At 37.8% G+C, this 18,101-nt stretch overlaps 1 protein-coding gene across 1 annotated transcript; it reads right to left on the bottom strand.

The window, feature by feature from the left end:
- Window positions 1–68: 68 nt before the first annotated feature.
- On the bottom strand, window positions 69–16,770 carry RAB5A (RAB5A, member RAS oncogene family). Its single transcript, XM_027675372.1, has 6 exons — window positions 16,622–16,770; window positions 10,548–10,800; window positions 7,065–7,216; window positions 5,945–6,067; window positions 3,998–4,091; window positions 69–1,554 (listed from the first exon to the last, which is right to left on the bottom strand). Exons 2-6 carry the CDS (start codon window positions 10,708–10,710, stop codon window positions 1,439–1,441), a joined length of 648 nt encoding a protein of 215 aa, XP_027531173.1. The 5' UTR covers window positions 10,711–10,800; window positions 16,622–16,770; the 3' UTR covers window positions 69–1,438.
- Window positions 16,771–18,101: the final 1,331 nt, after the last annotated feature.

The following is an 18,101-nucleotide window of genomic DNA, read 5'->3' as shown; positions in this document are numbered from 1 at the left end:
ATCTTGTCTGGAACTGTACAAATGCAACAAAACCATCTGAAACTCTCAATAAGAAACAATAATCAACATTTTTTTAAACCACTTTATTCAAACCTGAGCACCTCAATATAAAACTAAACACTGGTGAACTGTCATTTTCCTTGCTAAACCCAGATTACTGCAAATTTTAAATCTGCACAAGTAAGTTTCTATCAGTTCAACATTTAAATAGACTAATTCATCTCTTCTGACACACTTTGTAGATTTCATATAATGAAAATAACTAAAAGAATTAGTGCAATATACTGGACTGATCAAAATAAAATGTACTTTGGAAAACAAAGTTGCAAAGTTCATTACTGACAGACAGCAGTACTTATGTTACAGATACAGGAGCATCATTTATTACTGTTCTAGCCATAAAGGAAGAACTCAGAACCCCCTTTGATTAGAGAGGAAAAAAGTTAGCTTTAAGTAACTGTACATTCTGTATACCTTTAAGCAACTCTTAAATATTACAGAAAGTATTAAACAAATGTAGACTACAATGCAGAGTACCTATTTACAGTACATTAATATCCAAATTTAAAATCAAGTTGGATGTACATAATCGTTAGTGCACTATTTTTTCCTTAGGGGAAAAACAAACTGTAATGGCCAGCAATGATCAGAAACAAGAAAAGTCACAGACACCGAGTTTGTTGTGGTTTTACTTGAAGAGCTCTTACAGTTTGTAGAGGAAAAAAACCAAACATATCTTAAGTCATAGAATTGAATTTACTGGTCTGTACCCTCTGAAAAGATTAGAAATTAGGTTAAACTTGATTCATCACTAATTCATTAAGATAACTAACTGGGTTGATATCATTTACATAACAGTGTACCAACTAAAACTCCACTGTCTGGCAAGCAAAGGATTCTTAAAATTGTTAATGCAAGTATTATTTGTAATTAAATTATTAAACTATGGAATGTATAACTAAATAGTGGATACCTGCAGAAACAACTGGTTGCATCAATATTTCAGATAAGTTTAAGTAATTTTTAGACCCTGTTTCTAGAAAGGCTTTAAAGCACAATTGAGAATTATGAAAAGACCCAATTCTATTTATTATAACAGTGATCAGTATTGAGGCTACAGGAACTGGCCAATTAGGTCCACAGAGAGCAGTTCTTCTACACTCCTAATAATAACAACTGATTTTTAAAACCTTTTAAGTGAAGGAAGTTTATGTCCCTTCCATCTCTCCTCTACTGCTGAAACATTATAGCCAGTGGTGGATACATGCATGTTAAAATTTTACATCAAAAGAAAACTCTGTATCATGAACTTGACTATTATCATAAGTCTCTTCGCTGTTGGGAAGCTGTACTGGACCAGGTTAAGCACTCCAATTCCATGGTTATTAACAGTTAGGAAGCAGAAGAATATTCAGAACAGTTTAAAGCAATTGATCTTTTAGTTACTACAACATTGACTCTTGGGTGGTTGTGTGGGTTCAGTAAGGTCTACTCCTCTTCCTCTGGCAGAGCTGGCTCCTGCATTCTGTGGTTCATTCTTGGGCAATTTTTTTGCTGTAAGATGAACAGGATATAAGAGTTAAACTGAGATTTTACTAAGATTAAATCACCTGAGTACACAAAGTCAACACATTATTACTCTATAAGCATATCAGTATACCCACTATATAACTGGATTTGATTTACTGCATTGGTAATGAAAGAAGTTAAGACACTCTTAATGATTAACTTCCTTATCTATGATTTCCAAGCATCAAATGCATTAGTAACTTCAGCAGTAAAATGTATCTGCACAGGTGTGCTATGCCAGCAAATGACAGCTCTTGTGGGAATCCACCCACATGGAACAGGCTTTAAGATCAGGACGTTAGTGAGAAGAGATACAGAAACACTGAAAAGGCACCAAACACAAACAGAAATGGGTCAAACTAGTTCCCAGATATCTAGCCAGAGTAAGTATTTGTATGCAACATATAAAATGGCGTCAGCACTAGATCAAGCCTCTCTTATTTATTTCAAGCTGTCTCTTCTCTCCAGCTCCTATGAATCAATTGACTGATAATTTCTTTGTTGCCTTTGTAGCTCCAAGGTACCCCCTCAGTCCTGACACGAAAAATAAGGGTGACAACTGTTATCTTTCTGAGCAGTAGCTTCTCCTAGACTTCTTCCATCAGAAAATTGCTTATTTTAACCATAGAAGTCCATAAAAAGACTTCCACGGGCCTCTCTTGCACATGAACTGGGACCTAGCAACCACCCCTGTTCTACAGTTTAGTTGCGTGTGCTTTCACTCCAAAGTAATTACTTTGGTCAGCCTTTTAAATAACTGCTTTTCCTGAAAGGAACAAAATGCAACCAGAAAAACAGCAGAGCAAACATCAACAATGTGCTGTGGTGCCAGATAATCTCAGGGTGCTAAGTAATCTAGACTCCCTTTCCCACAAAAAGGTGGACTAGAGGGATCTTCTGAGGTCCCTTCCAACTTGGACTGTTCTACATTTCTGTGATAAAACACAAGAATTCACATGGTACTAAGCTGCTGAGACAGCACAGAGGGACAAAGCACCAGTAGAAAAATGCCTTCAGAGCACTACCATTTTGAATTCTCTAACTGTATCTAGAACTCAATTAACATTTTTTTTTAACTGAAAGTTTTGAACGAACTCTAAAGCAATCAATTTACAAGCAGCTGTAACTTGCATCCCACAATTCTGTCAGTGTTCTCATTTTTCCATTTTTTCCCCAGTTTTGAAGATTGTCCTGAGAACTGCACCATGTTGTGCAGGCTATTCCAAATTCCATGCAATACTCATAGCCTACAAGATTTCCTTTCAGAGTCCACTGTTGAATAGATGTTGTTCTGATGCACTGCCAAAGCTGAATTTCACCCCATTGATGCAAAAGAATACTCACATGGCCAACCAACATTGCAGACAAAATACCCAGTTATTAGTTAGGCATTGTTTTCCTCCAATTTACTTTGTATACTTCATTAAAATATGGAGAGGTAAGAATTATTGTTGATACACCAAATTAAAAAAAAAAAAACCACCAAACATATTTGGTGATTCAGTTTTTTTTTTTAAACGGGATGCAAACAGCATCATTAAACACGTTAATTCTGAAATTTCACCAGAACAGTGCAATTGAGCATTTCTGTATCATTAAATGCAGGCCTATCTTGAACAATTATGAGAAGAATATACTTTCCTCTCATACAGTTATGTGTTTCTGTCCGTCCCCCCTCCCCAAGTATTTATAGTTAATATGAAGGAAGTACTTGTTATAAAGTGTTGCTATAGTGATAATTTAATTCACATCTACTGGAAGTTTGAAACACACCTCAAATTATCTTCTGCTTTCCTGACTTGAAAAGCAGAGGGTAAGAGCTCTTTAGAAACATTTAATTTTAACAGCAATGACTTTTTTCCACAAAAATCGGGTTGGAGAGGTCACTGTGGTGCAACATACAAAACAGTTTAATGAGATTATTTGATGCTATGCATTACTATTACTGAGCAGCAGAGCTCCTACTGTGATTAAGGTTGTTATTTAATAGGTTAGTGACCCACCTAAAATGTAATCTTTCCTTTTCCTCCCCTTTCAAAAGTTTATCAACAATTAAATACAATTTTGGTTATATCAATGGAATACACAAAATTTCTTAATTTATACTTACTATTACACGTTAGCAACTTTACAGAAATCCCTAAGATTATGTTAGGTCTAAAAATTATTAGTAAATTTACTTTTCACATGCAACATCCTTTACATATTACTTGGACAGTGAATTTAAGCACACATCGCCATCTTTGGCACAACTTTTGGATTTCAGACAGCTACCTAAACAAAATTAAACAAATAAAAGGTCCCAAAGAAACTCCAGTGCCAAAAATAATTCAGGTTACAAATGAAGACCTTGGGTTAGGAAGATTGCAATGGTCTGAATCTCATGAAAAAAATTCTTTTTAAGTTCTTAGTTTGTTCATAAACTCACCAATTGCCATGAATATTTCATTTACGTTCATAGATGTTTTGGCAGATGTCTCCATGAACAATAAGCTGTTGTCATCTGCATAAGCCTGTGCTTCCTACAAGTTAAAATAAAAAAACATTACTTCATTTAAAAAAATTAAAAATCACATAATTACTACACATGGTACTTTTATTGCTACTAAGGAACAATTTCTATACCATTTTGAAAGAAAGACAGTTTGTTGAAACACTCGTGACAATGTTATTCATTAGCTACAGAGAAGTTATAATTCCATCAAGCAGCTAAACAATTAGAAATGCAATCTTAAAATCCTTATTAATCTTAAAAATATCCATATAGAAACATATCAGGCAAAACTAAATAATAAATGAAAATATTTATGAAAGGGACAACCCCAATCCAAAACACTAGCCATGACAGCAAGAACAAATGAGCTCCAGAAAGTGCCATCAAATGTCAGCAAGTCTATTATTACCCTGGAAAGAAAGCAGTTTGCAACTATCTCGAATCTTTCAAGCACTGGAGCAGATGGATCAGAACAATTTCATTATCCTGACAGAAATTCACAATTATAACAAATAAGCAGTATTAAGTATTTTGCCATGTTATCTCCCCTTTCAGTATGAATTTTCATCTGATACACTGCTCATAAGAACTTTACTATTTTTGCCACTTCCTATTACTCAATTCAGCTGAGAATCCCCATCTTCTTATGATTATGTAACTCCCTTTGCATTCAATAAGAAGTCTACAAAGAAGCCAAACTACAAGAGACCTATGATGGAAAGAATAAACTACACCATTCTATAATTACATCTGCTAAGATGTAACTACACCTGAAATAACACATTAACAAATACCTAGAAATCTAACATGTGATTTGCAATGAGAAAGGACAGTCAAGCCTGCAAGAAGCCCAAAAATCCACATTAGCAAAAACCCTAACATTTGAAAAATATTAAGATTCTAATTGTTCAAAAAATGTAAAGGTAGGTCTACTTTGGTAGTTAAATTTGATTACATGTTTGACTGCAAGACCTCGTACTTCATCATGTATGACGTTTTTGTTAAATACCACAACTTTGCACAAAACACAAAGATCTGTCACATAGCTTTATGTTACAACTGACATGGAAGTATAAAACTAGAACACTGAGTTGTTGAATTCTGGTAGAAAAACACCTGAACCACTGCTAACCTTCATAATTCAACTCTATAGTTGCAAAAGGATTCACTACTATACACAGCAATATCTCACAAACTAACACCAAATATAGATTAAAAACCATAACAGAATTAACAACTAATAAATACTATCTTAATTCAAATTCAGTCAATCATGAGTGGACCAGAACTACCAGCAGTAAATTTTTTATTCATTTTGGAAGCTATTTTCTGATGACCTGGCTAAACTTTCTAGAAGATAAAATACAGCAGAAAGAACATCAATATAATCACTAAACTGAAAAGAATACCATGAAAAGCACAATTAAAATTTGAATACTGCTTCAACAATACAGCCTAAGGAAGCTGGGCAAATCAATCAGCTTTGTATCACATGATAATCAAAATTCTCTGGCTGACAAGTCAGACAGAATAGTTTGCACTGAGTTACTGCTATCTCATCCATTGAAACTCTAGTTACTGATAATTTCCAGTAGAAGACAGAGGTCACATGAAAGAACAGAAAATGAATTAGCCTTAAAGATACTCAAATAAATTAGTTATTCCTCCAAGTCAAACTTAATTATTCAAAAAAGTCTACTGCTACATATCACTTGTACAGAAATAGGTTTAACAGTAGCATGTATAATTTAATTAGTCTCAGCTGATGTTTATATTTAACAGTATGACCTCCATAACAACTAGCATGTAAGCTCCTCCTAGATTTATTTACTATCTATTCAAATAAAATTATATTTCTATGAATAGAAGTTATGTACATACCTGGAAATCCACAGCTCTTTTGTTAGCTAGATCAGCTTTGTTTCCTGCTAAAGCTATTACAATGTTAGGACTTGCTTGTCGCTGAAGTTCTTTGACCCAATTTTTCGCTCTGGCAAAGGACTCCTGTTAATGATTGCAAAATGATGCAACTGAGTTTTATCATCCTTTTGTACTCACCTATTATCCCTATCTCTGTTATCTAGACTTCAAGCACAAAAGGCCAAATGCAAGGATGCTACCTTAGTCCAAAGGCACACTCCAACTCGCCAACTGAGCTTTTAAAACAAAACATCCCTACCTTAGTTCTCAAATCGTGCTTAGTTGGGATAATGATGAAAAAGCAAGTAAAGACAGGAAGACCTTTATGTAGGCAGAGTAAGGAAAGAGAAGTAGTTAAAAGATAAAAATGGCAATTTCAATTTCTCTAGAATAATCAAGTGTATGAACAGCTATATTGAAAGGGTCTCAAAATTACTTCCTAATTAGTAAGCACTATTCATTATGGTACACAATTTCTGGGGTTTTTGAGAGTTTGGGTTTTTAAGTCTCATTTTATTAAAAACAAGTGAAGTTTATCTAAATTCAAATAAAAAGAAATCAAATAACCTTCGGTTTTGGTCTTAATGGCTTGTGCCACCTTTCCAATCCTTACTTGCAAGCTGCAATAATACAATATTAAAATGTCTTTCACTATCAGAAATAAAACTGCCACCAGCCATGTGGTGAGAGTAACAGCTCACACTTGGTGAACTGATTTAAAGATGGGTTTGAAACATTTTTACAATAGAATTTACTTTCTTTCTCTTTTTTTATACAAAAGAAGAAAACCCCCTATAAATGGTCTTTTGACAAGAAAAGTTTACAGACACAAATTAACATTACACAGTCCAGTATGAAATGAGCAACCTGGTCTAGCAGAAGATGTCCCTGCACATGGCAGGGATGTTGGATTAGACGACAAGGTCGTCCTTCCAACTCCAAGGTTCCTTCCAACTCAAACCATTCTATGATTCTATGAAATCATGAATTGATTCACACAAGTCAGTGAGAAAAACTAAGGAATGGTCAATATAAGACTAACTTCCAAATGCCCCTTGTGCCTCCCTAGTTTAGTACTTACCTCATTTGTAATGTCGTATACCACTATAGCTGCTTGTGCTCCTCTGTAATACATGGGTGCTAAACTGTGGTACCGCTCTTGCCCAGCTGTATCCCAAATTTCAAATTTTACCGTTGTATCATCCAGACATACAGTCTGAGTTAGAAAAGCAGCTACAAAAAAGACAGAGGTGCTGAAACCAGAAGTCTATTGATATCTCTATATTCATACAAAATTATGCTCACAGAGATGCAAATATGATTTCCTTAAACAATTCCAGCCTACTATTGTAATATAGCAGGTTTAATGCAAGCATTAGCTGACAGACCGTAAGTGATCAACACAGAACAGTCATTTAAACAACCAGACTTTCCTCAAGTTAAAAACACAAGAAAGGAAGAATTGGAAAGGATTCCCTTTTTTTTGTAATAGTGAGTCTGAGTAACCATAAGCTTTCTTTTAAACCTTCTAGATACATTTCATCCTGCTTCAACACATTGTATGACAGAGTAGCAGTAACAGTATCTCATCATGCTATAATCCCACAGTTCAGATATTTTCAGTTCTACACATTTACATCACTTGAACAGTATCTTAAAGCTTTGATTTTCAGCTCCTGACAACTTCACCTTAGCTAATGGGCATGGAAAAAAGAAGCACTTCTCAAAAGTTCTTGTTCTTAAAGCAGCATGACTTTGCAAGTGATCTCATGAGTTAATTTCAGCATAATTTTGACAGCCTGCAGTTTCAGGGCAGCTTGCATCCATTGCCACTACAGCCAAATGCATTACCATAAATAATGTTCTTCCGGTTACAGAAAATAGTAAGTAACTTATTCTAAGTCTTCAAACAGTTACTCCTAGCAAAGTTTTTCCATTAAGATTAAGGTACATATTAAAAATACGGAGGCCAAGTACCCACACAATATAGAAACTAGTATTACAAAACTAAGGAAAGCCCACTACTTGGCTGAAGTGGGGACTCTCATCACTTGCCATACTGACAGATTGTGGCCAATTTAAATCAAAGGTCTGAAGAGACACTGACCTGCCTGCATACCTGGGATGTTATCCTGTCCTACATACTCCAAGACATCATAGCCTATGAATCATTCCAAAACTGCTGCAACCTTCAACTTATTACAGAAGCCAAAAGCAAGCCAATCTTGCTTTGTAAAGGACATTGTAACTAGCATACAAGTGTCCCTATTTCAGCTGTGAGCGAGCAGCTGCAACTTAGTTGCTGGCTGGGGTTAAACCATGACAAGAATCTGACTCTTTAAGTGGTCAGGTGCTCCTGCTTCAAGGGTATTAGCATCCGTCACAGATGAGCAGGCAGGCTGGAGAAGGTAAAGGCTTTGATGTTCCAATGTTAAATCCTCATAAAACTCTCTAAATGCCAAATATCCAAGCATCAGTAAAACAGGCTCCACTTGGCATCTCCTTAAGCAGCCCAGAACCAAAACAGAGTGAAAAAACCCCCATATATCCTGCTCTAAACTAAGTGCTTCCTCCTCAGAAGCAGCTCAATATTATATTTGTCCAAGGCAGAGACAAGATGTCAAGCAAGTGGATTTTGAACTTCTTACAGCCATTATTCTCTTAACAGAAAAACGTACTTAAACTCCATAAATTAAGGTATTTACTTGGGAAGAGAATTAAAACAAGGTGTTTATTCTATAACATCCTCATTTTTGTCAAAAGAAACACTTTAACCACCTTAAAACACCTGCTAATTTTTGCAAAACAGGTATCTTTCTTCTATCTTGCAAGGCCATAGTAAATTGACAGTTAATCAACTGTGTTAATTATCTGAAAGTCTATCATCCTTAACAGCCATACTTTTGTCTTAAGCAAATCACAGGCATTGCTACACTAGTCTGAAGTGGCAAAACCACACCACCACCATCCAATATGTCTGCCTTTAACTTCACTCCCTTTCAGATGTTTTATTCAGATTCACAATGCACATAAGCCTCTCTTTGTTAAAAGGCCCTTCTGTATACAAAGAAAATTATGCCTTAGGCAACTACAAGCTACACAGTTAGACAGTTTCTCTGTAAAAAACTTTTTCTAAGTCCCAACATTGCTGCATTTAATATCTCTCAGCTGTATTATATGGCATTTTGGTTTTTTCTATTTTATATAGAAGAGGCCCAAGTTAATACAGATCACACTAAACACTATATATCTGAACTTGAACTTAGGGTCTTGTTTAACTTTTGTATAGATTTTAAACAGTGTAACACATTTTGGGTTATCCCATACACAAACAGTAAAACAAGAAAAAACTAAAAGGAGGTTAAATTAACTGGAGATCACTGAAATGGAACAATGAATTTCACTTAAATTTAACTGTTTTTTTAAAAACAAAAAATCTCATTGATATTAGAAAGTTCATTCACTATAGATCTTTGAGAATGCTCTCCATGTTACTGCACAGTTGTATAAGAGAATACAGAAACCTTTTACACTAACACCTACTCTAAAAGCCATGATAAAATGCGGAAAGTCAAGTGTGCATTAGTAAGATTGCTAAAGGACAAAATATGTGGTTCTCCATATATGCTGACAGATATACAAAATAAATACATGTAACAGCTAGAAACAGGGCAAAAGAAGAATGCAATGAAACTCAGCTTGTATTTATTTTTGTAAGCTTTGTAGAGTTTTTACTTTTCAACAACTGTTGGTGTGTGAAGACACAGACCACTGAAAGGGCTTCACACAAGTATTACAATGGAACAGACTGACTCATGCAAGCAGCAACTACTGGAGAATATTTATCAATCTATAAAATCCAAATTTTTTTAAGTCTGTATGCTGTTTCATAGTTTTAGGATAAGTTTAAATTTATCCAAGGAGGAATACAGCTCAAAGCACAAACAACTTCAAAATAAAACATCACATAAGAAATCTGTCAAGGGGAAGAGTGGCGTAAAATCTGTTCACAGTTAAACAGATTTTTTTAAATTCTAGTAACCAGCACCTGTTTAGTTTGAAGTCACAAAATGTAAAAACAGCACATTAAATTCTGCGACTACTAACAAAGAAAGGTATATCCAGAAATGTAGCAAGTTCACCCAAATCAAATGCAAGCCAGGATGCACAAATGACAAACACAAGCTTGTGTTTGCAGCACTTTTTTTTTTCATAGGAACTTAGTTCTTAACTCTTAAGCAGTCATTTCATGCATTAAGCATACACTACAATTGAAACAGCCACACATCCACTCACAAACAAAATGTAACATGGAGCCTGGGTTTCAAAACTACACAGTTCAAGAACACATTTACTTCCTCCACTTGACATGCATGTTTGCTACAGTCTACTGCCAACTACGTTTAGCTTAGAAAGTTATAATTCTCAATTACAGACACAGGGCTCAGATTTAATCCTTGCTGTCAATGACCCACTGTAGAAGTACCATTACATTAAAGGTTGTCAAGGGCAAGGACAGTACACAAGCTCAGCTCAAAACAAATTAACAGGATAATTTTCTCACCTCCAATTGTACTTTCTTGAAACTCATGAAACTGTCCTTTTACAAATCGAAGCACCAAACTTGATTTGCCAACTGCAGACTCTCCTAAAAGTACTAGTTTGAACTGGCAAATTTTATTTCCAGCATTTGGCCCATTGGGTCTTGTTGCTCCTCGATTAGCCATGTCCAAATTAGAAAGAAGTCCTTTATTTCAACAGCTTTTGAAAGTAAGTTCCAGGATTCAGACCTCAGTGGTTCTTCTGCCAGTAACAACCTATTTGTGAAAAGACAGTGGGTGATATTAGATTTACAAACCAAATAAGAGAGATCTCATTCACTAATGAAACATGTACTATATATAACTTCATCTAATATTTACCAAAGTGAATAGTCTAGAGTATAGCTACCATCGCTGCTAAGTTGTCAACTATAGACAGAATTTATGACAAATGAACCAGTTATCTTCTTCAATACCTAGTCTTCCCATTAAAGCTTCAAATTAGGACACTGAAATTCAATTATGCTTCTTCTTGCAAGACTTCGGTCTCTTATTTCTTAAGGTATCAAGACTGAAGTATAATACAACATATTCAGACTTTCAAATTATTGGTAAAATATCAAATGACAAGAAGTAACAATTTTTCCATAATTATGCCATTGCTAACCAATATTCCAAAGCTGGCACTAATAAACGATGCTAAAAAACTGAGCAAATTGGGAAAACTAAAACGCCACAGTAAATTCTTTTCAAGTGTGAGTCGTCAACTCACTTTTATCAAATGCAATTTCCCTAAATAAAAGTACAGAAGATCGTCACACAAAAACCACTGATACATTCTCTAATTAACAATTGTACTGAGAAGCAACAGTAAAGCCTTCCCTGTGAAGAAAACCAGATTTTTCTTGACCAGTAAGAATTCCAGATCACTTTGTACAAGCCACCAGAGAATTATGCTGTTGGATTTTTATTTCCAGTACTAACACATGTCCTAACAGATCAATATTCACAACAAAGATCTTTGTTAAGAACAACTATGAACAGTGTATTCCTTAGTCTGTCTCCTTTTCAACTCCTTAAAAAGACCTCACCCCCCCGTATTTATTCATACGGACAGAGAAGCCTTTCAACTCTGCTGGTATCACTTCTAAGCCTAATATTTATGCTTGTACACACTTAACAGCAGATATGAAACAAAAGCCACGCCAAAACTAGCCTATAACTTCGTCCTACTCCAGTTGATTATTTACTTGAATTGTGCACACTTTGTGGGGATACAGCTCCTCCAGTAACCAGGATGCAAGCAAGTTAGAGTGCATTCTCCTAATGCAGGAAATGGCTTCAATACTTAGTTGAAAAAGGTAAGCAAACATAACACTTTCAAATGACTTTTTATTTTTTATTCCTAGTGGTAAAGCAACTACATTTTAAACCAAGCAGCAGTCTTTAGCCATTTTCCTATTTCAAACCCCTTAGCACACATCAGGCACTTGAGCGTTCCAGTTTGCCATATGCTGAGCTCAGACACTAAGCCTTCGTTCTTCTTCCTAACTCTCCCTCCTTTTGTAAACTCAACCCAAGTGCTGAAGAACCTTCTTTCCTGTAAAGTGCTTCAGCACTCTAGCAGAACTCCATCCTCCAATAAGATACTTCCTCACAAAACTAATTTTCATGGAATAAATCAAAACAAAAATCTAAGCATTACTTACTGAATTACATTCCAGTTGAAAAACACGTATTCTATTTCTCAGTGTAAACACAACTTGAACACAGGTCTTAAAAAACCATTTTCAACATCCTAAAGACACTCCTATTTGCTGATGTTGCTTCTTTTCCCATATCTCTCAAAATAATTTACCTTGTTCCAGAAAGGATATTACAGTTCTGTATTCTGTCCTGAGTTTGTGTCCTATTTGACTATTACATCATCCTTAAATCAAAAGATATATATTTTTTAAATTTTAGTTGTACAACACAGTCTAGTAAGTATCACATTTTAGATGTATGTTCTTACAAACATGTGAAAGTACCACAGCAAAAGAATATTTCTATGAAGCAAAAAAAAGCCTTTGCATATCTTGCCACCATTAAGTACGATATTGATCCCATACTCAGACACTTACTCATTAAATTAATTTTGGCGAAATATTTCAGAATACAGGAATGGATCCAATTATTTTAAAAATACCAGGCCTTTCATCCTTACACCATAAAACAACAATTTGTGCACTGCTGGTGTGTTGGTTCTCCAGCAAAACTCTTCCACCTCCATACTGCTGAAATATGGGTCAGAAGTTGTGGAGCAATTTGGATAAAATAATTGATCAGTGATAACAGTTTATCTCTCCCTAATTATACTACATCAGAGAAAGTAAGGCCTAGCCACAATATAGGTAGTCCAGAATTCTGTTAGCCATTTGTTTATCTTTTCCTTTGGAAAATGAATGAAGACAATTAAGTTATTTCTGGTTTAAAATGAAAAAACCCCATCTGTTTGCTGTAGCATTCCAGTGTGTTTGGACAACAGTGAAATAATTTAAAACCCTTTAATTTTAATGCATCCCATATTTTTCTAGACTCCATAGCATTCATAAAGACATAAGGATGACATCCAAGGACCATGCAACTTAGTACTCTTGGGAGCAAGTGACTTCTGGATGACACACAGTGAGGAAATCAAGCCACCACACTGGTTACTTGCTGTGACTGCTTTTTTGCTTGCTGTTTCCCACACCGAGAGCAAAACGAGGTATGACAGAAGAATGGGCAAGACTGATTTAACTCACATAATATTTACCTGTTTCAACTGGCCATTTACAGCTTCTAGTTATTCAGATTTATATCACTTACGAAACAGTAATTACTACCCCTTGCAAAACTCCTTCAGAACACAAAGCTGAAACAAGTTGTCAAGACAAATATCTACTTCAATTTTTATAGATGCTCAAGCTACAGAAGCTGTAGCTACCAGAGAACTTCAAAGTTTACACCCTTACAGCATCCCTCCCCCAAAAATCATTCTAGACATTCAGATACCATGTACAAAAATAACCAGCTGCGAGGCTAATAGCATAGCAAAATCTAAGAAACACACTGCAAACCTCATTCCTTTGATAGTCACATCAATTTTTCTAATAAATTAATAATAAAACCTACTACAATCATGCCACCCGCTTTTTAACAGCTAAGGATAAAATAAATGCCAGACTGAAAATCTGATGGAGCACATCCAGATGATTTTGATATATTAAAAAATCACTAACACCTTCTATAAGTGTATATTGAAACCATCTTTTGAAGTTTCAGATGATGTTGAAACTCTTTACTTGAAGTTCACAACATGGCAGCATATATACACAAAAAGCAAGGGAAGTACTTCCTTACTCTGAAGGGAAGTAGCACTATAGTTTGACACTGCCATCATAGAATGTTTTTTGCCTGTTCTTTTCATATCTGTGAGCTCAGCATAGTGCCTCATAAGGATTTAGAAGTAGATTTCAGTGCTACCAACCCCATGCAAACTCCAAGCCTCAGGTCATATTCATTCTCCTGTTCCTTAACTTATCAGTAAAATACAAGGCTTGAGAACCAGAGGTGAATACTACAGTCAGTACCCTACAGATACACTGAAAATTCAAGTATTTTTTGACAGATCACTTTCAAGACAATTCTGAACGCTTACTCAAGGGCTTGTCTGCCATACCTATTTTTCACCCTTAACTCTGATGAAAATTTCCTGGCAAAGACCCACTATCATGCCTTCCATCCCTGCCTGCCCAAAATTTCCATGTTATGCACACTTTGTAATCAATACATTTGAAATGTGAAGAAAGAAAACCTTGGTAAGAGATTTTCATTCACCTACACAAAAGGAAGTACATAACTGTTTGACTGGAACCAAAATTAATATATACGGGAGTTATGCAAAGACAATTATCAAAATCTGCTGAAGAAAATACTATAAAAATTTCTGAGATGGATGGCTTCACGTGAATAGAAATGTGGGAGATTTTCTTACTTTTACAGCGTTTAACATAAGAACTCCATCATATATTAAAAGGCCCATTTTGCAGGCTTGGGCACTACAAATACACAGGTCCCTCTGGTAAGTAGGAACTTTCACTCCTCCTGAATATCCCCAATGCAAAGCAGCTCCATGCTGAAATGCCAGAACACAAAGCTTGGAGTATATTATTAGCAAAGTACTCCTGCTAATCCTACCAACTAATTTACCAGATGTTGGGTATTCTCATCACTCTAGAAGAGAAATTTGTATGCTGCTAGGCAGTCTGAGTTTTATTAATGAAAGAGAAAAGTCCTACAAAAAAAGATCACATACAAATCTTATTATATTTGAATCTGTGTGCAAAATACCAACAGCCCTAGCCAATACCTACAAATTCACAATCTGATGGCATAATTCAGTCATGTAAGCTTTCAGATCAGTGCCTATTTTCAACTACAACACAACTAGTACAAAAGTATCAAAGTGACACTGCTGACAAAAGCCAGTCTACTGAAGAGATTAAGAGACCAAGCACTGTTCCTACAACTAATATGATTAAGTGCATTATGAAATACAAAGGCCACAACAAAAAAATTTACGTTAAATTTAAAACTGGAACATTTCACCACTTTTATATTTCATAGCAAATAACAGTGTTTCTTACCATGAACACACTTGCTGTTGTATCAATTTCTAATAAACTTTTTCCCACTTCTTTAACAGAGATCATACAATGCTGAGGTTGCAACCATTATCTGTCTACTTTAATTTCTTTATACTGGACTACCTTGAATATTTTTAAAAAGCAGTAACTAAAAAGCCTGATTATTAGTACTCCTACTAACCAAGTCTTCTGTTTTTCCTTTCCAGGTCCAGCAGAACTAGGGTGGCACCTTACTGCAGGGTTCAAGACAGTGATATGGACAACTAGCAAAACAAGTGTCACATACAAGCCAGTTTATACTGAAACATAATGAGACAGTAAGTTAAACGAGTGAATCAACACAATCACTGCAAAAAGTCATACCCTTCCCATTAAGGTAATAGGAAGCTCATAAGCTCATCTGAATGATGAATTGTACCAACTGCTTTCAGATAAACTGGTTTATCATACAGGAAATGTAAGTAACAATGATGACTACAATACCATTGTCTCTAGCCACCTCACTTCAGCCAACATCTACCTTTTCCTGATATTTCTTATGGAAGAACAATACATACATGCAATCTGGCCTGAGTGTAACTCTGAAAAATCAATATGAAACCAGAAAAGAAAACGTAAATGCCATGCTTTTACTTGGCCTGAACATTACATGGAAGAAGCTGATTGATTTCAGCTGCTTAATTAGCTGTTCAGCCTCTCTTTTCCATCCCCAAGCTCTGAAAGAGGCATAAGGTAAAAAAAACAAGTCACCAAAAATGCTGAGAGAACAGCCTTTTATGGCCCTGTTGTTTGGAACATTTTGATAGCTCCTAAGCCATTTAGCTCTCCTCTAAAAGATAAAAAGGCATGAGTTTGTTTCTCCACCATACTCTGGCTTTACATCTAGTTCCCGTTGAGCGTGCTGTAGACCATATTAGTACACCAGGCCTATCGTGATTCCCCCGATACCGATGCGTTGTGGGGAGTATTTCTACTTCCCACCTAATTCACCGTCCCTCCTCCAGCCGCAAGTGAAAGGGAAAGCGCGGGGCACATCACCCAACCTCCCCTTTCGTATCTCACAAGCAACTCGAGGGCAACAACCCTCACCGCCGGCCCCGGACAGCGATACCTCCCCACAGGAGCGCCCACACGCCAGGCAAGATCCCCGCTCCCCCGGGCCTAGCCCCTATAGCTCCCGCCGCCACCTCCCCTCCCCCGCAGGTGCCTTCCAGGCACAGGAATAAGGGGAAGTGGGAAAACCGGGGGCGCCATTTTGAGCCGGGAAGGGAGCGACCCGCCTCTCCTCCCCGCACGCCGGGCCGCCCCCTCGGCCGCCCGCACCGCGGCACGGCGTCCCCGCAGAGCCCGGGGAGCAGTCCCGCGCAACAGGCGCCCCCCGCCCCTCTCCCGCCGCCGGGGCCCCCCCCGCACCGCCGCCTCCTCACCTGGCCGGGGCGGGGGCCGGGGCGGCGGCGCAGCGATTTCCGTGGGGGCTGGCGGGCGCAGCGGGTAGGGTGTGCGGAGGAGGGGGAGAGGGGAGGCGGCTCCCGTCTGGGGGCGAGGGGCGGGGGCGCAGCTGAGCTGTCCCGGCCCCGCCGCCACTTCCGCCGCCGCCGCCCCGACCCAAACACGCTCGCACCCGCGCACACGCACTTCCGCCGCCGCCGTCACGTCACGGCCCGCAGGCACCCTGCCCTTCCGGTCCGCCCGCGCCGTCACGTGGCTCCCCTTTCTTCCCCACCTTTCCCCGCCTCCTTTTGTTCCCGATCCCCCGCCTTTCCCGCACCGCCCCTGCCCGGCCGCGCCCAAGGCACCGGAGCCTGCGCTCCTTGTTAGGGTGTACCGTGTCTCCTACTTACCCCGGCACCCAGAGGAAGAGCCTCTGCGAGCGACCCGAGCATCTTCCCATCGTCTTCCATTTACTGTGAGGGTGGTGAGGCACTGGAACAGGTTGCCCAGGGAGGTGGATACCCCCATCCCTGGAAGTGTTCAAGGCCAGGCTGGATGGGGTTCTGAGCAACCTGGTTTAGTGGCAAGTGTCCCTGTCCATGGCAGGGGGATTGGAACAGGATGATCTTCAAGGTCCCTTCCAACCTAGGCCATTCTGTGATTCCATGCCAATCCTATAGGGACTGCGGGGGCAGTGTTGCCTGAGGAGGCCACTGAACTGCCAGGGATGGGCGCTGGGTATGACAAGACAGAAAAGTCCTGGTTTAATTCTGTAAAAGAACCATTTTCCAAAGCTATTATTTCCAAAGCTATTCCAAATCAGTTCAAATTAGGAACTACACAGGCAAATCTGAATTGCAATCGGGAATTTACCTGACTTTCTGAAACATTGAACGGCCACTGATAAAGCCTTAGAAGCTGACTCATTATTGACAAAATGCTAAAAACTTGAGAGGACGGGTTGTTAACACAGGAAAGTCTTGCTTCATAGATGGGTATAAACACTGTCTTGATTGCTTCATAGTGTGAAGAATGACCTTGTGAGAGAGAAGGATCAGTTGGTCACAAACTATGAGTGGACCATATAGGAAACAGAACAGTCATGACAAAGTGTTTCCGCAGTATAGCAGATTTTACAAGGTCTAATAGTTTGAAGGAAATAAAAAAAAATACCTGCTAAGATGCTTAATAAGTTTATCAATAATGTTATTTAGTAATTGGTACAATTTAATGAAGCTGGTTTAGATACTCCATCACAGGAGATACTGAATCGAGAGCTGATGTTGCTGTATTCTCAAAATAAGTTTTGGCTCAACCACATGTATTTAAATGAAACAAAAATTATGTTATGGAAGGCCTGCGGTCAGTGTTGTGCTAGAAGTGAGGCTCCATTATGCTGTTCATTCATAAAATATGACTTTATTGTTAGTTGTCCAGTCAGTTCCCTTGCCAATGCAGCTTTATCTCCTCCTGTTG

This window comes from Neopelma chrysocephalum, unplaced genomic scaffold, assembly GCF_003984885.1.
Source record: "Neopelma chrysocephalum unplaced genomic scaffold, ASM398488v2 Primary Assembly neopelma1_26, whole genome shotgun sequence".
Lineage (NCBI taxonomy): Eukaryota > Metazoa > Chordata > Aves > Passeriformes > Pipridae > Neopelma > Neopelma chrysocephalum.
This window is presented reverse-complemented; position numbering and strand designations above follow the sequence as displayed.

What these genes read in the sequence shown, in the direction of transcription:
- RAB5A (XM_027675372.1), bottom strand. Translation starts at nt 10,710, where the DNA reads ATGGCTAATCGAGGAGCAACAAGACCCAATGGGCCAAATGCTGGAAAT. An exon ending in AAAGAGCTGTGGATTTCCAG is followed by an intron (nt 4,092 to 5,944) that starts GTATGTACATAA and finishes TTTAACTTGTAG; the next exon opens with GAAGCACAGGCTTATGCAGA. An exon ending in TGAAATATTCATGGCAATTG is followed by an intron (nt 1,555 to 3,997) that starts GTGAGTTTATGA and finishes TTCATCTTACAG; the next exon opens with CAAAAAAATTGCCCAAGAAT.